We start from the raw sequence: 26472 nt of genomic DNA on the forward strand, positions 1-26472 counted from the left end.
TAAAGAGAGGTCTGCCTCCTGGTCACGTTGGCAATCTATCTGTACCATGGCATCAAAAGCCACTTATGGAACTGAAACCTGCCTGACTGTAGTAATGCTTCAATGATCAACAAAGTAGGAACTGTGCTAGTGAACCATGCCAAAGTAACACAGCTTCGCCTCTGCTGGAATGGAAAGTTTGTTCCAATCATACACCCTGCTATTGTTGCTCCTTTACGTTTATACCTTAAGTTTTCCAGAAGTCTTAAGCTCATCTGGAGACATTTCATCTGGTTGAGTGAGCTTTCTTGCAGGGATTTACCCACTCAGAGAAGAATAGCACAGATTCTGCAGTGGATTTTGTAAAAAAAATTGTTTTTTGGGCACCCTGCAATGCCTGTTTCTCTTTGTCATATTGGTAAGTGATGAGTCAGGAGAAATATGTGGGATAAGGATTGCTTCCAGAGTGAAGACGGCCTTCAATTGGCAACTCAATGATCACTATACTAAATTAAATTGCTTACAAGTTAAAGAGCTTCACCTGCCAATCCAACCCTTGCAGGTTTGAGATGGTCAGGCATAGCTTATCTGAGCCAGCTGCGCTCCTGATGTACTCTCTTCAAATTATTCCCAGGACACCAGCTGATGCAGGGTTGCAAAATATCAACATATCAGTGATCAAAGGGCTCAAATAGTTTATTACCAATTGTGCCTGCTCCAGATTAGAGCTCAATACACCCAGTTTACTTATGTCAGGGCAGGAGTTGAGGCACTCACTACTTTCCCATTTCCTGGTTCAGCTCTAGGAAATCTGACACAATGTGAAAGCTTTGATCAGGATTACAAATTGCAAACAAGTATTTTTCTGCTTAAACTTGCCCAAAAACAGTTAATGGAGCTGAATTCAGGACAAGGAATGACAGTACGTTCACTGCAATTGGTCAGTGGATAATTAATGCATTGTGGGAACGGTAGCAGGAAGAGGAAACAGGAGAACATTAAGCATTTACTGGCCTGAAACATGCCAGAGATAGCGACTTCTTGGATTTGGGGATTTCTTCCCTGCAGATGGTTTCAAATTTGATTCACACAATTCATAGAACTTGTCACTTGGAAATAGTAGGTAGGAAAGAGAGTCTTTGTTCAAACTTTAAAGCCAGAACACGATCACATTCATGTTAGTCCCTATAATAGCCTTTAGGCAAAAGTACTGGTTAGTTGCAGGTTTATCTCTAAGACATCTCACCACAGTTACCCTGATACAAGTACTGAAAAGGGAAAGAAATACTCAATGCACTTTGGAACAGTAAATCTCAACATCCCCCCATTTCTTTGCCTCTCCAGCACTTCAATTCAACAAATCGAGAATAGTGCACAATGTTATTTTTAGTTAATACTTTATGTATTTCATGGACATTCTGTTCTAATTACTGGAACATTTTTTTTCCTTTGAATATTTGTATGAAGAAAATGCTCAACTAAAGCACACTACACAAAAATAGGCTAATTAGAACCGGCTCCAGTTACAGTGGAAACAAATCATAAAGGAACCAATAATCTTTCTTTGTCACCCATCCCCACCCAATACTTTGACATATTAATTTGGAATTAACTGAATGCATTAGGAGGCCCTGCAGGAATAGGATTTGTATCCCTGTTATGCTCTGTATCAATTCAGTTGGGAGACTGGTTGTGATCAATCTGACCTTCCATATACCAGGACATCACAGACTCCTTGGAGCTGAAAGTTGCTTGTTTGCAGTAGTCCTTCTATAGTTAAGAATAGTAACTTTGCTAGTCTTTGCAGTACTATTGGAACAGAAAAAATTATCGTGGACACCCATACGGCTACTTCTGTTCATGCCTTGCAAACTCCGAATACCCAAGTCCTCATCTGGAGAGGATGAGCTAAGCAAAGCATTCTTGGATGGATTTGCTCTCTTTGGTAGAACACCATGAATCTGCAGCACTGTTTGTAAAGAAGGCCTCATATTGGTTCTAAGCACCCCGTACAATGAAAAAAACTGTATGGATCTTCACTATTTATTTGTTCTTACCTCTGGTCCAGGAGGAAATAAGGCCTTGGAAAGGCGGTACAAGTTCTGCAGATTGAACTGAATGCTGGTATTAGTTATTCTTAGCTCGTGCATATTGCTGGAGCAATCACGAGGACAGATGTCACTTTCGCCAGCGAAGGGAGATACTGTTATTGTATTTTTGAGTTCATACTGAGGCAAGTTATCCGTAATTCCTCCGTCGACATATCGCTGAAAAGAATAAAATTGTAGTAAAACAGTTAACACAGTAAATACCATGATGAATGACTTAAAGGTAACCTTATATGGCATTGAACACAATAAGGGCCTCACTACTAACAATCAATGCAGCCATACCTCTCCCTTCGAACCAACCTCAGCCCAACCCAAATAAAGATTGGGAGATAGATGGTGTCCACCTATAACTGAAAGGAATTGGAGATTACGCCAGTTTTTCTGAATTTGCCTTTTCTGGCCACTATCTGTTGTTGAGCATTGGTTTCAGGATATTAACTTTGTTGAACAAGCTTTATACACATGGGGATAGGGCGGGAAAGTGGAGTTGAGGTAGAAGATCAGGCATGATCTAACTGAATAGTGGAGTAGGCTCGAGGGGGCGTGTAGCCTACTCCTGCTCCTATTTCTTTTGTTCTTATACTTACCTGTGTGTAAGCTTTACCTGATCTGTGATATAAACAAAGATATATGTGTACACCTCATTATGCCGATTAGTTCCATGATTCATTTTGGTTAAATACAGAAATGTGCGCCCTGGCTAGGAAGGGAGGGGAAAATAAATCTACTCAGTGTTCCCACTCCTCATCACTGGGAAGTGCATGAGTATAGATTTCAGGTGTGGACAGCAACAGGCTCGGCTATCCCCATGGTTGAATAGTTTGCTGCCTTGGCTCACGCCATGAAGAATGGCCTCTTGGGTAAGATGCTGCTGGGTCCGTGGAACTGTACGCCAACATGTTACCTCCTTCAGGGTAAGAGGGGAGAAAACGAAAAAGAGACACTTCAGAATGGCAACAACTACTGCAACTTTGTTAAGTGGCACTGTTGATATTGGAGGTTGTTTTTTTGGATGAGCTCAGGAAGTAAAAGTGCACTGCACTGAAAAAGACTGCAGACATCTCGCATGGGAGCTACAGGGAAATGTCTATGTAACAATAATGTCTGCATGTAACAATAACCCTCCAATCTTCTGCAGCGCCATCTTCTGAAGCTCCACTATTCACTGAAATTGCGAGACAAATGTGCAGCAGCCAAGTCAATTGATGACACAATGTCATCATGAACTCTTTTGTGTACAACATGATAAAGTGGAGATACTTTACTGTGGTGACATGTCTTTAACCCCCAAGCTCCTAAAATGTTAATTCCGTATTTTTGATTCTGGTGTGCAGATCAAATTTGGAGACACTTGAGGTAAATGATGAAAACCCTACACCCCCCCCCAAAAAAAACAGCAGAGTTGCCAGCTCTTTACTTGGTATTGACCTTTTTCTGGAATGTACTATTCCGTGAACTAATGCTATATTCCAAAGTATGACTCGGGGGTCACAGTTATGTCCTGTATTTCAAAGTTATAACAGCAAGGTCTCTGGTTAATGATTTAAAGTACTTCTGTTCCATTATTGTCGAACCGTAGTTCTGTGCCAATCCAAGCAACGAACCCGTACACTCCTCCCTAATTTTCAAGTAATACCTGGAAGTCTACAGAGGACTGAAATTTCCAGTTAACTCCATTATCATTGTATCATGGGATGGTAGAAGGCGAACTAGATGTCGAGCTAGTTCCCTATAAAAGGTCAGGTTATAGCAAGGGTATTTTGCATATGACATACTTCAGCTAGCTAAATTGCTCCGATAAAGGAACAAATAGGTTCAATGGAACAGAATTTTGATCAGCAGGTGTCCATAGTAACAAAGTTAAATTGAACATACACACACTACGGCACAAGTCATCTTACTTCCTTCATCATTCAGGAATCCCTCACACTTGGTTGGGGTCACACCAAATTTTATAAAGAGGATGGCCCAAATTGGGAGGCCCCGACCCGTGCTGTCAAAATCGATCTGCTGGAAAACACTGTCCTGAGTATTGGCTAAATTTGAAGAGTAATATCTGGTAAACGTGAGGAACAGTCCATGTGGCTGCCTTACACACACTGTCAATGGAAGAAGCACAAGCAGCAGCCATGTAACAAATAAAATGGCCCTTAACTGGATGGTAACTACCACCAGTCCCTCAGTCATTTCACTATATCATGCTTCATCACCGAGTTACCCAAGTCCTCTTTCCACATGACAGCGATTACTGCCAGGACTTCCTAAACCCCGAGTTCAGTGAACAGAAAAACAAAGTGCTCTGTGAAATCCTGACTTGGTTGCGGAAGAGGAGGATTTTTAAAAACAGTAGCGTAGTGGCTATTTTACTGGACTAGTAGTCGAGAGGCCTGGACTAAAAATCCAGAGAGTTCATATCCACCATGGCAGTTTGAGAATTTGAATTCAGTATTTTTTTTTAAAATCTGGTACAGGAAACGTGACCACAAAGCTGTTAAAAAAAACTTGCATTTATATAGCGCTTTTCATGACCACCTGACGTCCCAAAGTGCTATAAAGCCAATGAAGTACTTTTTGGAGTGTAGTCACTGTTGTAATGTAGGAAACGCTTGAGCCAATTTGAGCACAGCAAGCTCCCACAAACAGCAATGTGATAATGACCAGATAATCTGTTTTAGTGATGTTGATTGAAAGATAAGTATTGGCCCGGACACCGGGGGTAACTCCCCCGCTCTTCTTCGAAATAGTGCCATGGGATCTTTTACGTCCACCTGAGTTCAAACCGGGCACTTTCCATAGGGGGCGGCCAATTCGCAACATTCATTTTACGCCTGGATGGCAAGATGAAAATCTACCCCAAAGTAAAACAGAGAGGAGAAGGAAATTCTGGTGCAGAAGAACTAGAAATGTAGTGTGTTGGAATTAAAGGACCGTAGGCCAGAGAGAATGGAAGGCAGGCAGCAGACCAAGAAACATGAAGGTACTGCTGGGGGAGGGGCGGGGGGGCAGAGGAAGAGCCAATAATGGACAAGCAATTGTGTGCAACGTGTTGGGTTTATATAGGATATTGTCTTATATCTTTATTGCCCTAATACAAGTTCAAGGACCAGGAAACATTGAAACACTGGTATTAACTCTTTATTAAATCAAGTCAATGAGATAATAAAACACAACCTTTTACATTGTATTTTGCAGTGTATAAGATATTGGTATCAATTATATCATAACTCACATACCAGGGACTCCTTCAGGAGATCGAAAGCATGTAGTCATTAACTGCTTACGCTAACCTCCGCAAGACTAGAAAATTCCTGAAGGATCCCCAGTGTCTATCTTTTATATAAGTAATTATGTCCTAAAGTAATGTCATTAGGTCAACACATTCTCACTTCAATGAATCTGTGCAGTAAGATGTTTACGCACTCATGAGAAACTATGGATATCAGTTATGACCTTCACTTTATCGCTTCCCAGTTCATAACAAGCCTATTCATCCTCCATCACCTCCCTACAGTCACTTGACTGATTTACTATATCTTCTCATGGATGGTTAATGAGGTAGTGTCTCCAGGCCTGGCCTTGCATAGCTGTTGCAGAATTACTAATATGTGGATATATATTTTATATTAAAGAAATATATGGCTATTCAACCTAGTACATCTATTCTTACACAAAGCAATATGTATTCAAGAGTTTGTTTTTTAATTCCATAGTCAGTCCACACTATACCTGCCTGTAAATGCAGGCAAATGAGCTTCCACCAGAGCTTTGCCAATGTCACTCTTTAGACACTCTTACAGTTCATACGATAGGAGAATGGTGCTCGTGCACTGGCTCCCCACATTTGTGCTGCTACACCTGGCTCTATTATTCCAGGAATAAGAATATAGATTTAGCGTGGTTGAGATAGGGAGCTGGCTCATGGACACTGTTCTCCTGCAACCCAAACGAAACAAGGTCATTGTAAGAGCCTCTATTGATTGACCATGAGGAGAAGTGTAGTGGAGACTCAATGGAGGTTACTATTGGTCAATAATCCCCAAAATAAACAGGGCAAACAGCTCGTAGTTGTGGTCTATGATCACTGCTGGTTAAAACAGGGCATAAATACTGCATTACAGGTTGAATTCAACAGCATTTTTCTAAACTAGTTCACAATTTGGTTTTTGAATCAGATTCGGTATTCCTGCTTCCTGTAAATAAACTATTTTTAATAAACAGCAAAATATATCTAATTTAATGCCATTCCATGTGATTTCAAAAAAAATCTTTAACCCTCTGCAACTTTTCAACAATATCTGTAAATGTATTTTAGAGCAAATCCCCCTTTTTCTGCCATTTCTGTGATTTTCTTCTCCCCTAACGGCACTGGATACTTTGGGGTACCGTTTCAAGAGTAATGGGCTCCTCCCAGTGTCTCAGCCAAGTGGCCATTCTCCATGTGAGCCTTGGCAGTAGGTTTTGGCAGGTTATTCCACCATGTGGGAGGGCACAGGGGGAAAGAGGAGCAAGCAGGCATCGCCATTGAGCCCGATCCTGTTCTAAAATGCCCACTTCCTGTTGGAGAAACAGAAACCCTAGCTGATCGTCCTCTTTAAATCCAGGAGTGTTAAGGCTAATTGGAGCACTACAACGCCCACGATCAGATAACTCAGCACGCAGCAAGTATAAAATCTGGGCATCGTGGCCCGTCAGCCATGGCTCAGTGGGTGGCACCCTCACCTCCGAGTCAGAATGTTGTGGGTTCATGCCCCACTCCAGAGACTTGAGCACATAATCCAGGCTGACACTCACTGAGGGAGTGCTGCACTGTCAGAGGTGCCGTCTTTTGGACGAAATGTTAAACCAGGTGCCCTCTCAGGCAGACGTAAACGATCCAATGGCACTATTTCGAAGAAGAGCAGAGAAGTTCTCCCTGGTGTCCAGGCTAATACTTAGCTATCAAACAACATCACTAAAAAGCAGATTATCTGGTCATTATCTTGTTGCTGTTTGTGGGACCTTGCTGTGCGCAAGTTGGCTGCCGTGTTTTCTACGTTACAACAGTAACTACGCTTCAAAAGTACGTCATTGGCTGTAAAGGGCTTTGGGACATCCTGAGGTCATGAAAGGCGCCATATAAATGCAGGTCTTTCTTTTTATCTTAAGACAGTAATATCTTGACAGAGGCTTCAATAATGTGTGTCAGCTCCTACAAGTAATTTTCCTTATGGTTTTAGTTACTTTAATAGCAGGATAATTAGGAGAGGCATTAACCCACTGAGCAGAGACACAAGGATAACGTCAAATTTACACCTATGCAGCTGAAGTAGAGCAGCCTTTTTCCCTTACTTACATCTTGCATGTGCAGTAAATCATTTCTACAATAAGGGACATTTGTCCTGAAGCATCGATTATTAGTGGCCAGTTTATTAGAACTAGCATTAGCTTTGACAGCAAAATATGCACAGTCGGGCTGAAATTTCACGTCATGTTGAATTTTGAATGCTTTAGTTCGCTGCAATCATTTAGTTTGTCACTGGATACAAGCCTTCATCTGACAGCTGAAGCAGTAACCAGCTGCATGGCAACCAGCCATTTGCTTTTGTTTGTATTTGGAATTAAATCGTATTCAGCAAAACCAGTTCGAAAGATTTAATTTTTTTTTTAAATGCACAGGATTCACAAAGTAATTGGCGCACCAACATTCTCCCACAGATCAACAAGGTGCTAGTTTTACCCTTAGATTTTTCACAAGGCAATTTGTTGATATCGCCTAATCCATTTCGGGGAAGTGCCCAAAGAAGAGACAAGAGGGGAAATAAAATAACACTGGAAGCTGATTCACTTCCATGCTTCCTGATCGGCAATTCAAAGATTGCTGGAAGCAGATGCCTGGATTACCCGCCCAGTCAGATGTACAATAAAGATGGGGAATAAGAGGAAAAATTAAGATAGTAGGAGCTGGAATGAAAAAAATATAAAGCTAGCTGTATAAATTTCAGATACCATTGTAAGCATAAAAAATGACTGTACTTAAAGAAAGAACGTACATTTATATAGCGTCTTTCATACCATCAGGACTTCCCAAAGTGCTTTACAGCCAATTAATTAGTTACCATTGTGATGTAGGCAAATCCATCAACAAATTTGCACACAGCAAGGTCCCACAACAGCAATGAGATAAATGACCAGATAATCTGCTTTGGTTGAGGGACAAATGTTAGTCAGGACACTGGGAGAAGTCTCTTGCTCTTCTTTGAATACGTCCAACTTGGCAGGCAGATGGGGCCTCAGTTTAATGTCTCATCCAAAAGATGGCTTTTCCAACAGTGTAGCACTCCCTCAGTACCACACGGAAGTGTCAGCCTGATTATTTGCTCAAGTCCTGATGTGGGGCTTGAACCTTCTAAATCAGAGGCAATATTACAGAACTGAGCTGCCACTCAGAAATTTGAACAGAAATTTACTCAAAATTCAAGGAGTTACATCCTCTATTTCCTCCCATCTATATTGTACATCTGGCTGGGTAGCTAATTTTACTACATTGGGCAACTTTGCTTACTTTTAGGCCCAATCTCCAACCTGTCCATATCCCTCTGCAACTGGTCCACTTGTTCCCAATTATTAATAACAGCTCCAAATTTGGTATCACTGACAAACTTGGGGAGCCTGGTCACTGTCCCTTCCTACAAATCATTCATCTATACTGAAAACTACAATGACTCCAGAATGGATCCCAGTGGTTCCCACTAGTCACCTCTTTCCATGTTGATACTGTCCCTTAACAACTTCAAAAACTTCCCCCATGCTGTGTCGTTTTAACTTGTAATCCTCCATGTCGAAATGTTTTCTAAAGTTTATCCTGCAATTGACTCAGTGATGTCCTCAAAGATTTGTCAAGCAAGATCTAATGTTTATACGGCCACATTCTTGACTTATCATACCGTGCATCTCCTGATACTTCCCTATTCTCTATTTCAGGATGCTTTCTATTATTTTGCCCACTACTGATTCGAGCTCAGAGGTCTTTTTTCTTCCGTCTCTGTGAAGCACCTTGAAACATTTTTCTATGTTAAAAGCTCGATATAAATGCAAGTTGTTGTGGTCCATGCGCCCTCATGAAGAATGGCACTTTGGCAAGTTGCTGGAGAGACAGTTGTGCCTGTGGAGCTCTACTCTAGCACGAGAGGTTTTAATCGCAAAGTAAATTAAAGGCTGCTCGGCTCCCCACCCACATTTAATCCTGGGCCTGTCACATTATCCGTCGGAGAGATTAGCGATGGGAGCCATGGGAGACAAACTGGAGAGATAGACATTAGGTCAGAAGGGCACTCTGTACTTTACCAAGGCTGTAGTGTTTGCCATAAGCCAATCTGTCCTCAGTAAAAGCAAACATCGTCATGGAATGCACACGGCTGCTGTGCACTTGAGGATCAAATAACCTCCAGTGGAGAGAGTGAAGCTGGAATGGTTTACACAATTAGTCATGCTGAACCCCTTCAATGTTAAGAGCTTTAAACAAATTTTCAAAAGCAAACTGTGTTCTACACATACAAATGTGTTTTCATTTTACTGTAGGAATTTGCAACTTCAGTTGCCTTGCAGAGTTTACACACACAGTGGCGGGGGAGAGGAAGCATTGACAAACACTGTCAAATTTAATCAAAGTAGGAATGGGGTCAGCAGATAGTAATCAGGGGATTTATTGAGAAATAACTTTCTCAGAACCAGTGCACTGTTGTATAACATTGTGATTAAGCACTTGCTTTGTAACGTGAAATGAAGATGTCACTGCAGTTCAAGTCAGGAGTTAACAAGTTACATCTCATCAGTTTCAACTGTCCAATCATTCATGAAAGCCTGCGTCCATAAAGTCACACACAAAAACCCAATTAATTGGCAGCACTAGAGGTGCATTAGAATGCCAAGGATCATGTGAAGGAGGACACTTTCTTGCAAATTCATTGAACATTCCCTAGTTTACGTTTTTAAATATATAGCATTAACTCAACGCAACAATTTGTATGGTGCCTTTACCAGATGATATATTTAGTGACTTTGAGGAAGATTCTGAAGACAAGGGCAGGATAGAAATGGGCAGTCGGATGGAGGGGTTGAGGGTGTTTTTGTTTTTTTAAAAGGGGGGGGTGTTAACAAGAGTTTTTAAGATGGTGGGGGGAAGACAGCACTTGAGCAAAGAGAGCCATTAACAAAATTCACAAGCATGAGCGCTAGGATAGGTATGGAGTGGTCATTAATTTAGTGCGGAGAGGAGAGGATCGAGGGCGCAGGAGATAGGTCTCGTGGAAAAGATGAGTTTAGTGAGCGGAGTGATTATCGGCACCAACATTTTGCAGCCTTCTGCACATGCGCACGGTATCCCGGAGCTGCGCGTGTGCAGTGGGCCACGCCTTCCTCAGCTCGGTGGGAGAAAGTCTCTGGATCCATGCTGGCCGAGGGAAGAAGACAGAGGATCAAAAGGGGAGAGGGAGGGAGAGAGGAGGGCAGGGGCTCTGGGGGAGAGACAGGGGGGGTCAGGAACTGGGGGAGAGAGAAAGAGGGTCAGGAACTGGGGGGGAGAGAGGTGGTCAGGAACTCGGGGGGGGGGGGAGAGGAGTTCAGGAACTCGGGGGAGAGAGAGAGAGAGAGAGGAGGTCATGAACTCTGGGTGAGAGAGGAGTTCAGGAACTCGGGAGAGAGAGGAGGTCAGGAATTCAGGGGAGAGAGGAGGTCAGGAATTCGGGGGGAGAGAGAGAGAGAGGTCAGGAACTGGGGGGAGAGAGAGTAGGTCAGGAAACATAGAAGATAGGAGCAGGAGTAAGCCATTCAGCCCCTCAAGCCTGCTCCACCATTCAGTGAGATCATGGCTGATCATTCAAACTCAGTACCCTGTCCCTGCCTTCTCCCCATATCCCTTGATCCCTTTAGCATTAAGAAATATATCTAACTCCTTCTTGAATATATTTAATGAATTGGCCTCAACTGCCTTCTGTGGTAGAGAATTCCACAGGTTCACCACTCTCTGGGTGAAGAAATTCCTCCTCATCTCTGTCCTAAATGGCTTACCCATTATCTTTAGACTGTGACCCCTGGTTCTGGACTCCCCCGTCATTGGGAACACCCTTCCTGCATCTAGTCTGTCTAGTCCTGTTAGAATTTTATAAGTTTCAATGAGATCCCCTCTCATTCTTCTAAACTCCAATCGACCCAATCTCTCCTCATACGTCATTTCTGCCATCCCAGGTATCAGTCTGGTGAATCTTCGCTGAACTCCTTCCATGGCAAGAACATCCTTCCTCAGATAAGGCGACCAAAACTGCACACAATACTCAAGGTATGGTCTCGCCAAGGCCCTGTACAACTGCAGCAAGACATCCTTGTTCCTGTACTCGAACCCTCTCGCTACGAAGGCCAACATACCATCTGCCTTCTTAACCGCCTGCTGCACCTGCATGCTTACCTTCAGCGACTGGTGCACAAGGACACCCAGGTCTCATTGCACATCCCCTTCTCCCAATCTATTGCCGTTCAGATAATAATCTGCCTTCCTGTTTTTGCCACCAAAGTGGATAACCTCGCATTTATCCACATTATACTGCATCTGCCATGCATCTGCCCAATCACCCAACCTGTCCAAATCATACTGGAGTTTCTCGGCATCCTCCTCACAGCACACATGCCCACCCAGCTTTGTGTCGTCTGCAAACTTGGAGACATTACATCTAGTTCCCTCGTCTAGATCATTAATATATATTGTGAATAGCTGGGGTCCTAGGACCGATCCCTGCAGTACCCCACTAGTCACTGCCTGCCACTCGGAAAAAGACCCGTTTATTCCAACTCTTTGCTTCCCGTCTGCCAACCAGTTCTCTATCCAAGTCAGTACCTTACCCCCAATCCCATGTGCCTTAACTTTACACGCTAATCTCTTATGTGGGACCTTATCGAAAGCCTTCTGAAAGTCCAAATACACCACATCCACTGGTTCTCCCTTATCTATTCTACCAGTTACATCCTCAAAAAATTCCAGTAGATTAGTCAAGCACGATTTACCTTTTGGAAATCCATGTTGACTTTGTCTGATCCTGTCACTGTTTTCCAAGTGCTCTGCTATTACATCTTTTATAATGGACTCTAGCATTTTCCCCACTACCGATGCCAGGCTTACCGACCGGTCTGTAATTCCCTGTTTTCTCTCTACCACCTTTTTTGAATAGTGGGGTAACATTAGCTACCCTCCAATCCATGGGTACTGTTCCAGAGTCTATAGAATTTTGGAAGATGACCAGCAATGCATCTACTATTTCTAGGGCCACTTCCTTAAGTACCCTAGGATGTAGATTATCAGGCCCTGGGGGTTTATCGGCCTTCAATCCCATCAATTTCCCTAACACCATTTCCCTACAAATACTGATTTCATTCAGTTCCTCCCTCTCATTAGACCCTATGTTCCTCAACATCTCTGGGAGGTTATTTGTGTCCTCCTTTGTGAAGACAGAACCAAAGTATGTATTTAATTGGTCTGCCAGGAACTCTGGGGTGTGAGAGAGAGGAGGTCAGGAACTCTGGGTTGAGAGAGAGAAGAGGTCAGGAACTCGGGGGGAGAGAGAGAGGAGGTCGGCAACTCTGGGGAGGAGAGAGGAGTTCAGGAACTCGAGGGAGAGAGGAGGTCAGGAACTCGGAGGCAGAGAGAGGAGGTCAGGAACTCGGAGGCAGAGAGAGGAGGTCAGGAACTCTGGGGGAGAGAGAGATGAGGTCTGGGACTCTGGGGGAGAGAGATGAGGTCAGGAACTGAGAGAGAGAGAGAGAGAGAGAGGTCAGCAACTTGGGGGAGAGGAGGTCAGGAACACTGAGAGCACAGTGGGGATGGGGGAAGAACGTGATCCAAATCTAAAGGTGACGGGGGGAAATGAGAGCGAGAACGTGATCCAGATTGTAAGACAGATCACGTTATTCCAACCCCATCCCCTTTACACCCGCACCACATTCTCTCTCTCCTCCCCCTAGACCTGGTTGATTTCTCGGAAAGCTCGATGCATGTGTGGTAAGTGACATCATTGGATTGGATGAAATCCGGAAGTCATGACACTGTCACTATTCACTTCATACCTAATAAACCTGTTAACAATCTGTGACCTACACACAATGCCCCATCTATGGAGGAGGGGGGTGAGTTCAGGAACTTGTTGGGGAGAGAAGGTCATGAACCCGGGGGCTGGGGGGGGAAGAGGAACTTGGGCTGGGGGAGGTGGTCAGGAACTTGCGGGGGCGGGGGGGGGGAAAACAGGTCAGGAATTTGGGTGGGTGCGGGTAATTCAGGAACTTGTTGGGGATGGGGGAGAATGTCTTAACCTGTGAGGGTGAGCCCTGTCTATTCTATGTGAGCTCTGTTCTGTCTGGAGCAAGGCAGTCAGAATTGTTTGAATTACACTTTGCAAAGTAATTGATTACTTAGGCAGGCAGGATCTAATTACACATTCCAGAGAAACTGCTGAGTATGTCTTGTCCTCCAAGGGGACCAATCACAAATCAGGAGTTGCCTTCAAGGTGGCCAATCAGAGATCTGGTATTAGAAATAAACGTGACCTTTAGTAAGGGGGCAAAGGAGGACAAGAAGCTACAGATCGATAGGGAAGGTGAAAAATTAGGGCTTAGGTGATTAAAGGTGTGGGAGGGGAAAGGGACAGAGACAGATAGTCTTAGCCTTAACAACAAAGAAATCCATAAGATCAAAACACTTGGCATTGGAGGTGAAGGGAGCCAAGAGAACATATTGGTCTGTATGCAAATGGTAACTAAAATGGCTTCATTTTATAGCAGGAGGTCATATACTTGGCAAAAAAATATATAAATAAAAAGGTCATTAAAACTACCATGAAAATTCCAGCAGCCTGGTAGCTTTAAAAACCGTGCACGAGAAAGATGGGGACTTTTCCCCCCTCTGAATATTCACAAACAAGAGCGTGGAAAAACTCTCACCCAGGGTATTCCTTTTCTGTTTTTAGAAAAGGAGAAAAAGAGGGAGGTCTGATTTATACAATATAAATTATAGATTTTAGTTAAGGGAGATCATGAGGTAGAGGTTCCGATTTAGGCGCAATCAGCGATCCAGGCGCAAATTACACCCAAAACCGCGCTAGTTTTGAGAAGTGTCCTTTTTCCCCCTCGAGTTTCCGCTCAAACTTATTTGTATATCGAACGTAAAATCTGCCATGAACCAACAAAATCAGGCACTGTTTTAGAACATCATTTATTAAATTTTTGCTTTTAAAATAATTCGTTGATATATTTAAGTAGTAATTTGGTGCAGTTTGATTAATACAGCTGAAGATGGGTTTATCACAAAAAAAAAGCATTTTAATCAGAGTGTCTAGGCCACCACTGTGAGTAATCTGATTTTAAATAACTGGAAACTATACAGAACCATTTGTAATTATATTGGTGTACAGTAGACAGTTTCTTAGTAAATTAAAAAAATATATATTCAAAAGCTTTTAAAAGCTGCCCATTAGTGTCCTTGCACCTAAAATAAAAACAGCTTAATTTTAAGTCTATTCAAAGGCCGGCACATGGGCGCAATTAGCGGAAACTCGCAATGGCAATTAATTCGATCTGAGGACATGGCCACATTTGTGGGCGGGCCAGTTTCTAGTGCAATGTTTTTTAAACTACTGCAAAAGATCGCGGAAGCTCATTTGTGTTGAACATAATTTGCGCTTAAAATTTCGCAATCGAAACTCCAGGACCTTATGTCCAGTGTGTGTAAGCATAAAAATCTGAGAGAGCTTTCTCAAGGGCTCACCAGATTAAGGCATTGAGTAGCTGAGCCATACACAAGAAAATAAGAAATAGGAGCAGGTCTAGGCCATTTGGCCCCTCGAGCCTGCTCCGCCATTCAATAAGATCATGGCTGATTTTCTATCTCAACTCCACTTTCCTGCACTATCCCCATATTCCTTGATTCCCTTAATATTCAAAAATTTATCGATCACTGTCTTAAATATACTCGACGACTGAGCCTCCACAGCCCTCTGGGGTAGAGAATTCCAAAGATTCACCACCCTCTGAATGAAGAAATTTCTCCTCATCTCAGTCCTAAACGGCCGACCCCTTATTCTGAGACTGTGACACCTGGTTCTAGACTCCCCAGCCAGGGGAAACATCCTCCCTGCATCTACCCTGTCAAGCCCTATAAGAATTTTGTATGTGTAATGAAATCTGTTTGTCTTGATCCTGTATTCGTTTTGCACTCATGTATATTACCCTCCCCCACTGTGTATAGTTTCACTTCCTCTTTCTCGACGAACCTGGGAGGTTCCAGGTCTTGGCTCTTGGCTCCGCCCCTGACTTCTCTTACATAAAGATCCCAGGATCTGTATGACTCATTCCTGTGAACCAGTCGGCGTGTTGAGATGTTAGCTCTGATCTTAGTGATTAAAAGCCAACTTGTTTAAGTCTATAACTTCTAGTTTTGTGGTTATTGAAGGCCCATCAATTTTAATCACTAAAGAATACTAGGATGGATCGACTCCTAAAACCAGAGCGTCTGGACTTGGATCCACATTCTGCTGAAGCATCAAATCAATTTGGACACTGGCTCAAATGCTTCGAACTCTTCACGGGGGCCTCATCCGCTAGCGAGGTAGATAAACTGAGTCTACTGACTACTCGCGTAAGTCATCGGATTTATTCGTTCATCCAGGACGCCACCTCTTACACGGAGGCCATCACTATCCTGAAGGCCCAATACCAGAGGCCGGTAAACGAAGTGTACGCCAGACATCTGCTGGCTACACGCAGGCAGCGACCAGAGGAATCAATGGACGATTTCTTACAGGGCCTAAAGGACCTGGTCCGGGACTGTAACTGCAAGGTCGTGACGGCCAACGCGTACTCTGACTAATTGGTCCGCGATTCCTTCATCACGGGCCTCAAATCGAATTATATCCGGCAGAGACTGCTGGAGAAGGAGGTCCTGGACTTAAAAAAGGCAGTGGCCACTGCGCGATTGCTGGACGTGGCCCAGAAAAACTCTGACTCTTATTCTTCCGGCCATGCGGCCCTCACCGCCTCGTGCGCGCCAAGGGGGCCGCCATCTTGGAATCAGCCATCTTCCCCATCCAGGTCTCAGACCAGCTCTACGCCGCCAGAGTCCCCACACAGAAGTTCACCCAGGAGTCCTACTACAGAGGCAATGTCTCGAGGCCCGAAATGCTACTTCTGCGGCCAGGCCAAGCACCCCAGACAACGATGCCCAGCGAAGGACGCTACATGCTTCAAATGTAAGAAAAAGGGGCATTTTAGCAAAGTCTGCAGGGGGAATCCGATTTCCAACTCCGTCACCGCCTCGTGCGTGCCGTGCGGGCCGCCATCTTTTCCCGACTCAACGGCCGCCCAGGGCCCAACAGTGGCTTCGATCACGGTGGATCAATCCAGGCCACACCCGTTGACAAAATCCATGATGGACATACAGGTAAACGGGAATTTAACGAAATGTTTAATTGACTGTGGGAGTACCGAGAGTTTTATCCACCCTAGCCTGGTACGGCGGCACTCATTAACGGTAACCCCTACACGGAGCAGAATTGCTATGGCTGCTAAGCCCCACACTTCGGACATTTTGGGCTACTGTGTGGTAACACTGACTGTAAAAGGCACGGACTACAAGGATTTTAAACTCCTCGTGATGCCAGAACTCTGTGTTAATGTAATCTTGGGCCTGGACTTCCAGTGCCACCACGAAAGTGTCACGCTAGCATATGGCGGGTCCCAGCCGCCACTCACAGTCTGTGGCCTATCAACCTTAAAAATCAGCCCGCCCTCTTTATTCACTAATCTCGCTCCAAACTGTAGGCCCATAGCGACCAAAAGTAGACGGTACAGTCTGGAAGACAGACACTTTATCAAGGCGGAAGTGGACAGACTCCTGCGGGAAGGCATTATTGAATACAGTACCAGCCCGTGGCGTACCCAAGTAGTCATAGTTAAAAATAGCGAAAAGAAACGGATGGTAATTGACTACAGCCAGACTGTTAATATTTATACCCAGCTGGACGCCTACCCTTTACCCCGCATATCAGAAATGGTCAACCAGATTGCGCAATACCGAGTCTTCTCGACTATCGACCTCAAATCCGCGTATCACCAGCTCCCCATTAGAACGGAGGACCGCCCATACACCGCCTTCGAGGCGAACGGGCGCCTCTACCATTTTCTCAGAGTGCCCTTCGGAGTAACAAATGGGGTCTCGGTCTTCCAACGTGAGATGGACCGCATGGTTGACGAGAATAAACTACAAGCTACCTACCCCTATCTGGACAATGTCACTATCTGCGGGCACAACCAGCAAGACCACGATCTAAATCTTGTGAGATTTTTAAAAACTGCCCTAAAGCTGAATCTAACCTACAACGAAGACAAATGTGTCTTCAACACAACCCGTCTCTGTATCCTCGGTTGTGTGGTGGAAGATGGGGTAATTGGACCGGACCCTGACCGATTACGCCCCCTAAAGGAACTGCCCCTGCCACACAATCCCAAAGCTTTAAAAAGGTGGCTGGGATTTTTTCGTATTATGCCCAATGGGTGCCCAATTACTCTGATAAGGCCCGACCCCTCATTAAATCGACGTCCTTCCCACTATCAGCTGAAGCTCGGGAGGCTTTCACCAGTATTAAACAGGACATTGAAAGGGCTGCAGTGTGTCCAGTGGACGAATGCATTCCCTTTCAAGTCGAAAGCGATGCGTCAGACTTTGCCTTAGCTGCGACCCTCAATCAGGCTGGGAGACCTGTGGCCTTCTTCTCCCGAACCCTTCAGGGACCTGAAATCAGGCACTCTTCTGTCGAGAAGGAGGCACAGGCTATAGTGGAGGCAGTGCGGCACTGGAGACACTGCCTAGCCGGCAAACGTTTCACCCTGCTCACCGACCAGCGGTCGGTGGCTTTCATGTTTAATAACAAAGGGGGAAAATCAAGAATGACAAAATACTCAGGTGGAGGACTGAACTATCCACGTTCGACTATGATATTATGTACAGGCCGGGAGCCCTTAATGAACCCCCAGACGCCCTATCGCGGGGAATGTGTGCCAGCATGCATACGGACAAATTACAGGGTCTCCACAACGACCTCTGTCACCCAGGGGTCACCCGACTATACCATTTTATAAAGTCCCACAGTCTGCCCCACTCCATCGAGGAGGTCAGGGCAATGACCAGAGCCTGCCGCATCTGTGCGGAATGCAAGCCTCGTTTCTACAGGCCTGACCGTGCACACCTTATCAAAGCCACACGGCCATTCGAGCGCCTAAGTCTGGACTTCAAGGGACCCCTTCCCTCTGCCGACCGTAACGTATACTTCCTCAATATCATTGATGAATATTCCCGCTTCCCCTTCGCCATTCCCTGCCCAGACATGACCAGTGCCACGGTCATCAAGTGTCTCTGTAATCTATTCTGCATGTTTGGCATGCCGAACTACATACACAGCGATAGGGGGACGTCATTCATGAGTGACGAGCTGCGCCAGTTCTTGCTCGCGAAGGGGATAGCCACTAGCAGAACCACTAGCTACAACCCCCGGGGTAATGGGCAAGTGGAAAGGGAGAATGCTACTGTTTGGAAGGCTGTCACGTTAGCCTTAAAGTCAAAAGGCCTTCCGACCTCCCGCTGGCAGGAAGTCCTCCCAGACATGCTCCACTCCATAAGGTCTCTGTTATGTACTGCCACTAACGCTACCCCTCACGAAAAGATGTTCGTTTTCCCCCGGAAATCCACCTCGGGCATATCTCTACCCGCGTGGCTGACGTCTCCGGGGACAGTACTATTGCGGAAGCACGTGAGAGGCCATAAAACGGACCCCCTTGTGGAAAAGGTACAGCTCCTCCATGCAAACCCTCAGTACGCCTATATTGAATACTCTGACGGGCAAGAGGAAACTGTTTCCATAAAAGACCTCGCTCCCTCGGGGAGCGGAGAGAACGATGGGAGACTACCCGATGAAGACCTACACTACAAAGAGACAGGACGCCCAGAGGTATCAATACCCAACTTTAACCTGGAGGACACTGCAGATAACCTGGAAGACACTGCGGAGGCCCGGACAGCGGAGGAACCAGAATCCACTCCCCTAGAGGCACCCCAACCGGCTTTGCGTCGATCACTGAGAACTGCAAAACCTCCTGACAGACTCACTTATACCAACTTTTAAGAAACATCACCACGATAGACTAAATCTATAGAAGGGGTGAATGTAATGAAGTCTGTTTGTCTTGATCCTGTATTCGTTTTGCACTCATGTATATTACCCTCCCCCACTGTGTATAGTTTCACTTCCTCTTTCCCGACTAACCTGGGAGGTTCCAGGTCTTGGCTCTTGGCTCCGCCCCTGACTTCTCTTACATAAAGATCCCAGGATCTGTATGACTCATTCCTGTGAACCAGTCGGCGTGTTGAGATGTTAGCTCTGATCTTAGTGATTAAAAGCCAACTTGTTTAAGTCTATAACTTCTAGTTTTGTGGTTATTGAAGGCCCATCAGTATGTTTCAATGAGATCACCTCTCATTCTTCTAAACTCTAAGGAATATAGGCCTAGTCTACTCAATCTCTCCTCATAGGACAATCCCCCCATTCCAGGAACCAGTCTGGTGAACCTTTGTTGCACTCCCTCTATGGCAAGTATATCCTTCCTTAGGTAAAGAGACCAAAACTGTACACAATACTCCAGGTGTGGTCTCACCAGGGCTCTATATAATTGCAGTAAGACATCTTTACTCTTATACTCAAATCCTCTTTAATAAAGGCCAACATACCATTTGCCTTCCTAATTGCTTGCTGTACCTGCATGTTAACTTTCAGTGATTTGTGTACAAGGACATCCAGGTCCCTCTGAACACCAACATTTCCCAATCTCTCACCATTTAAAAAATACTCTGCTTTTCTATTTTTCCTACCAAAGTGGATAACTTCACATTTCTCCACATTATATTCCATTTGCCATGTTCTTGCCCACTCACTTAGCTTGTCTATATCTGCTTAAAGCCTCTTTGCATCCTCCTCACAACTTACATTCCCACCCAGCTTTCTATCATCAGCAAATTTGGATATATTACATTTCGTCCCCTCATCCAAATCATTGATGTAGATTGTGAATAGCTGAGGCCCAAGCACTGATCCTTGCGGTACCCCACTAGTTACAGCCTGCCAACCCGAAAATGACCCGTTTATTCCTACTCTCTGTTTTCTGTCCGTTAACCAATCCTCAATCCATGCGAGTGTATTACCCCCAACCCCATGAGTCCTAATTTTGTTTAATAACCTCTTGTGTGGCACCTTATCAAATGCCTTCTGAAAATTCAAATACACCACATCCACTGGTTCCCCCTTATCTATTCTGCTAGTTACAACCTCAAAAAACTCTAATAGATTTGTCAAACACAATTCCCCTTTCATAAATCTGTGTTGACTCTGCCCAATCCTATTATTATTTTCTAAGTGCCCTGTTACCACATCCTTAATAATAGATTTTAGCATTTTCCCTACTACTGATGTCAGGCTAACTGGTCTGTAGTTCCCCGTTTTCTCTCTCACTCCTTTCTTAAATAGTGGGGTTACATTTGCTACCTTCCAATGCACAAGAACTGTTCTAGAATCTATGGAATTTTGGAAAATGACAACCAATGTATCCACTATCTCTGTAGCCAACTCTTTCAAAACTGTAGTGTGTAGGCCATCAGATCCAGGGGACTTATCGGCTTTCAGTTCGATTAATTTCTCTAGTACTATTTTTTTACTAATACTTTTTACTAATTCTTTCAGTTCCTCATTCTCGCTATTTCCGGGCAGTTTTTTGCATCTTCTTCCGTGAATACAGACACAAAGGGCTGGATTTTCATTCAGAAGTCAGGAAGGAGGCGGGACTACAACTTTCAGGCTGTAGTCCCGCCTCCATCGAGATGCGGCCAATCCACGCGATTTTCCCTTGATTGATCTTGTTGAGCCCACCCAGCGGGCTCAGCAGGCCAATTAAGGGCCACCTGGCAACAGGTGACGTCACAGACTGAAATTTCATCTGTCAAGATGTGTTGACAGATGAAATATCAGTGTTTCACAGCTGCTTGAAGCTGTCAAACACTGACAGTCTTACTTCTAACCTGAGTCCTTCTACGCAGACTCAGTTAGAAATCTCGCCAGCACTGAAAGCTGCAGGCTGTCACTTTTGACAGATTGCAGCCATTCTGCTTTCTGTGCCGGCTGAATGATGGACTCCCGAAACCTAGAGGAGGAAAGGCTGTAAAGGTAAGTACAGGTAATTTAAACTTCTTTACACACTTTAGACACACCAAACACACTTACCTTTGCACTCATGCACCCATCACTCACCTTAACACCGACATCTCGACCCCTCCAAGTCCTTCAACCCGACGGCCCGACTCCTCTAACCTGGCGTGGTTTGGAGCCGTCGGGAATCCCACACGGCAACCTTCAAAATAGGGATTAGGCTAAAAACTGCCTCTTAACTACCTGTTAACAGGCAGTTAATTGGCACTAATCCCTTCCCGCCTCGGGAACTTACATGGAGGCGGGTTTTGGGCGGGATGGTGTCAGGACCCCCGAATTCGGGATTTTAGCCCCCCGCATGCCTAAAAGCCCGCCTCACGACACACTGAAGATCGGCCCCAAAGTATTTGTTTAATTTCTCTTCCATTTCCTTATTCCCCATTATAATTTCTCTTGTCTCAGCCTGTAAGGGGACCCACATTTACTTTTGCTAATCTTTTCCTTTTTACATACCTATGGAAGCTCTTACAGTCTGTTTTTATGTCTCTTGCTAGTTTACTCTCATATTCTATTTTCCCTTTCTTTATCAATTTCTTGGTCCTCCTTTGCTGAATTCTAAAATCCTCCCAATCCGTAGGCTTACTACTCTTTTTGGCAACATTATAAGCCTCTTCCTTTGATCTAATACTATCTTTAACTTCTCTTGTTAGCCACGGTTGGACTACTTTTCCTGTAGGGTTTTGTGCCTTAAAGGAATGTATATTTGTTGTAAATTATGTATTAATCCTTTAAATGCTAGCCATTGCTTCTCTACCATCATACCTGTTAATGTAGTTTCCCAATCTATCTTAGCCAACTCGCCCCTCATACCTACATACGTAATTTGCTTTGTTTAGATTTAAGATCCTAGTTACGGATTTAACTAAATCACTTTCAAACTCAATATAAAGTGCGATCATATTATGTAAGAAATCACACAACACCAGGTTATAGTCCAACAGCTTTATTTGAAATCACAAGCTTTCGGAGCGCTGCTCCTTCTTCAGGTGAAGTGGAGAAATGCATAAAGACACAGCTTATATAGTCAGAGAATCATGTCAGATGTTTACAGGTAACCTTTCCAACTGCCATTTATCGCACCTCGGCAGAGAGATAATCACAGCAGTCAAAGGTGTGAATGGTGTCCAAACAGGTCAGTCAGGGAAACATTACATCAAAGAACAATGAGGTGGTGCAGAAACTGATAGCCAAGTTCCGCACCCATGAGGACGGCCTTAACCGAGATCTTGGGTTCATGTCACGCTACATGTAACCCCACCTGATGCAGGGTCATCCAGACTCGAGTCGACATTGGCTTGTTCTCTCTACACAGATGTGGCTGGACCTGCTGTGATTTCCAGCCAAAAAAAATGTTTTTTGTCTGTTTTTTTGTTTTTTATACAGACCCCAGCATCTGCAATATTTGACCCCTTGTGACCCCACCTCATTGTTCTTTGATGTAATGTTTCCCTGACTGACCTGTTTGGACACCATTCACACCTTTGACTGCTGTGATTATCTCTCTGCCGAGGTGCGATAAATGGCAGTTGGAAAGGTTACCTGTAAACATCTGACATGATTCTCTGACTATATAAGCTGTGTCTTTATGCATTTCTCCACTTCACCTGAAGAAGGAGCAGCGCTCTGAAAGCTTGTGATTTCAAATAAAGCTGTTGGACTATAACCTGGTGTTGTGTGATTTCTTACATTTGTCCACCCCAGTCCAACTCCGGCATCTCCACACCATATCATATTATGGTCACTCTTCCCTAATGGCCACTCTTCCCTAAAGGCCCCTTTACTAAAAAGTTATTAATTAACCCTTTCTCATTGCACAATACTAGATCTAAAATAGCCTGTTCCCTAGTTGGTTCCTTAACATACTGACCTAGGATTGGGTTTAAGGTGATGCTTGCTGCAGCTTGCCAATAATTACTCTCCGAGGGGGAGGAGAGAGAGGAAAATTAGGGGAAAAAAATGAAATTTTGCTGTATGACAGTAATAATTCAATATATATATTGTTTGGAAAGGGGAGGCAGATAAACCCAGATTAGTTTGGATTTTCTATGTAATTTGATATTTAAGAGTATTATTTAACATCCCATCAAATTCCAGATCAACTTCGTCATACTTTCCAATCACAGTTCAACTTACCACTCCCTGCAGTGTTGGCGGTATTAGTCCACAGTACACAGGAATAAATGTGCTGCATATACAGGCCTGCAAACAGATCAAGAGAGAGCTTTATTAATGAGCTGCCAGTGATGCGACTTTATGACTGGGAGTATAAAAATAATTTAGGCCATTACACTCTGCTGGGAATCTAGGGAATTTGGCAGATTAGGACAGGACTTTCACAGGTAGAAAGTTTCTTTCTTTCAGTCATGGATGTGGGGAGGTCTTTGTTCCACTAGTTGCAATCAATAGGGATTATCCATACTTGTGGTATGGAAACAATATGTTTTTGAAAGATTCAATGCAACATCCCACTAAAAGGAACTTAAAAAAAATATTAATATTGTAACTCATGCCTTAAGCACATCAGACTTGTACTACACCCCCTCAAATAGAAACAAACTTTCATCACCGTCTAAGGTTGGACCAAACACTTTAGGGGGAAAAATGTGGTTGCTTTGCGCCTCCCGTGCTAACGGGGCGCAAAGCAACTAGCACCCGGGTGCGGCGCCGCTAACACCTCCTGCGAAATTCAGCGGGAGGTTAGCAGTGGCGCTGCACCTCCGGCGATGACGCCATCGCCGTGCGCAGCGCCCCGCTTGTGCTCCGGCCGCAAACTTGGCTCGCGCCCCCTGACCTACCACTGAACGCTATATCCGACAGGGTCAGGGGGGTATTTTTGCGGCCGGGGCGGCAGTAATTAAATGGCAGGTGCCAGGCGCCCTTTTTTTGGGCCGCCTGCCAGCACCTGCCCCATCTGGCCTCCTGCTGCGGTGTGCTGGCCGCAATCCGTCAGCCTGGCCCTCCTCTTGAGTGCCGGGCTCTTTTGCTGGCACCCCGCTCCCTGGTGTATCCAGTAGCACACTGCCTCCTGCTTGGGGTGCTACCATTGAATTTTGGGTGTGGGGGCGCTAACTTTTTCGGGGCGCTAAAAGTAGCACCCTGGCAAAGTTATCGCTCCAAAGGGGGTGCGAGCCAATTTTCCCCCCTTAATGAATTGCTGTAGTAAGCACTTCAGGAAGGCCAATGAATTCTTATTTTACCAGGTTAAGTTAATCTCAAACATAAGTGAATTTAAATCCTTATCCGGTTTTCTCAAGCACAATCAGATAATAGACACCATAAATGTGTCTTTTTTATGAAGTCAATAATTCCTTCTCTGTACTTTGATAGAGAGCAAAGAGTTCAATTCAATTCAATTTTATTTGCCATATGTACTAGTACAATGGAATGCTTACTCCCCGTAGGGACACGTCAGCTATTCTTACAGCACCGTGTTCAGAAAGTCAATTCAATGGCATCCAGTGGCAGTGGGAGCACGAGTTCTTTTGGTGTCCTGGTGAACATTTCTCCCTCAACCAATACACCAAAAACAGTTTAACTGGTCGTTCATCTTACTGATGTTTGTGGTGTTTTGATGTATGCAAAATGGCTGCTGCATTCAACTACATAACCATCACTACACTTCAAAAGTAATTAATTGTACATGAAACGAGTTAGGACCTGCCTGAGAGATGAACAGTATTATATGAATGTCTGAGAGATAAACAGAGTATTATATAAATGTAAGTATTTCTTTGCAAAAGAAAGCATTGTTTTATTATCTGATGGAATTCAGCCAAGTTTGAATTGCGAACTCAAAAAAGAATTTCTAGATTGGGGGAATGCCTCCAATTGTAATAGCTCAGTACCTGTACTTCCATCTACGACAGTAGTCTCAAGTATAAAACAGGAGACCACTGACGTTTTTAAGGCTCCAAATGGCATCATTTTAGAGCGGCTGCAAAAAATAACCCCACAGCTAAATAGGGGAACGCGTGCATGGAGGTCTCTGTTTGAATGCCACTCTGCCAAGATCCCAATTCAAATGTAAAAGAGCATCTAAAACATTATCGAAACTCAATATGTTAAACAGAAGTAAATTAATCTTCGAACAAACCAAATCAGACAACTGAGCCAAACAGGGCCGAAGTTCACAGGTTTGGTCCTTGCCCTGTGATAAGATGATCTTAGAACCCTTGTGCGAATAGAAAAATTACAAATCAGCCCGGCCTTCCACTCCTGATTACTTTCCAGTGGCTCATGCTGCTTGTGGAAGTTGAGCGAGGACATGACTGGGCTTGGTGGCGTTTGTTCCTTCTTCCCCCATGGTTGAATGGCTTGCTAACACGCTAATATCAAGGCTCACTTGATAATGGCTAGTAGACCTGAGTGTCCTTGTGCACCAGTCGCTGAAGGTAAGCATGCAGGTGCAGCAGGCGGTTAAGAAGGCAAATGGTATGTTGGCCTTCGTAGCGAGAGGGTTTGAGTACAGGAACAAGGATGTCTTGCTGCAGTTGTACAGGGCCTTGGTGAGACCACACCTTGAGTACTGTGTGCAGTTTTGGTCGCCTTATCTGAGGAAGGATGTTCTTGCCATGGAAGGAGTTCAGTGAAGATTCACCAGGCTGATACCTGGGATGGCAGGAATGACGTATGAGGAGAGATTGGGTCGATTGGACTTGTACTCGCTGGAGTTTAGAAGAATGAGAGGTGATCTCATTGAAACTTATAAAATTCTGACAGGATTGGACAGACTAGATGCAGGAAGGATGTTCCCGATGGTCAGGGAGTCCAGAACCAGGGGACACAGTCTAAGGATAAAGGGTAGGCCATTTAGGACAGAAATGAGGAGGAATTTCTTCACCCAGAGAGTGGTGAACCTGTGGAACTCTCTACTACAGAAGGCAGTGGAGGCCAATTCATTAAATATATTCAAGGAGTTGGATATATTTCTTAAGGCTAAAGGGATCAAGGTGCATGGGGAGAAAGCAGGGACAGGGTACTGAGTTTGGATGATCAGCCATGATCGCATTGATTGCCGGAGCAGGCTCGAGGGGCCGAATGGCCTACTCCTGCTCCTATCTTCT

General features: G+C 44.5%; 1 protein-coding gene across 1 annotated transcript in view; it reads right to left on the reverse strand.

The window, feature by feature from the left end:
* The window catches only part of pnpla2 (patatin-like phospholipase domain containing 2), a 90528-nt gene that overhangs the window by 35871 nt on the left and 28185 nt on the right, over positions 1-26472 (reverse strand). The window contains exons 3-4 of the mRNA XM_086007641.1: positions 23543-23608; positions 2037-2246 (exon numbers count right to left, since the gene is read on the reverse strand). Of these exons, the coding sequence (XP_085863767.1) occupies positions 2037-2246; positions 23543-23608 (276 nt within the window). The remainder of the gene's footprint in view (positions 1-2036; positions 2247-23542; positions 23609-26472) is intronic.

Source organism: Somniosus microcephalus, chromosome 15, assembly GCF_052327205.1.
Source record: "Somniosus microcephalus isolate GS21.2 chromosome 15, FLI_Smic_1.0, whole genome shotgun sequence".
Classification (NCBI taxonomy): domain Eukaryota; kingdom Metazoa; phylum Chordata; class Chondrichthyes; order Squaliformes; family Somniosidae; genus Somniosus; species Somniosus microcephalus.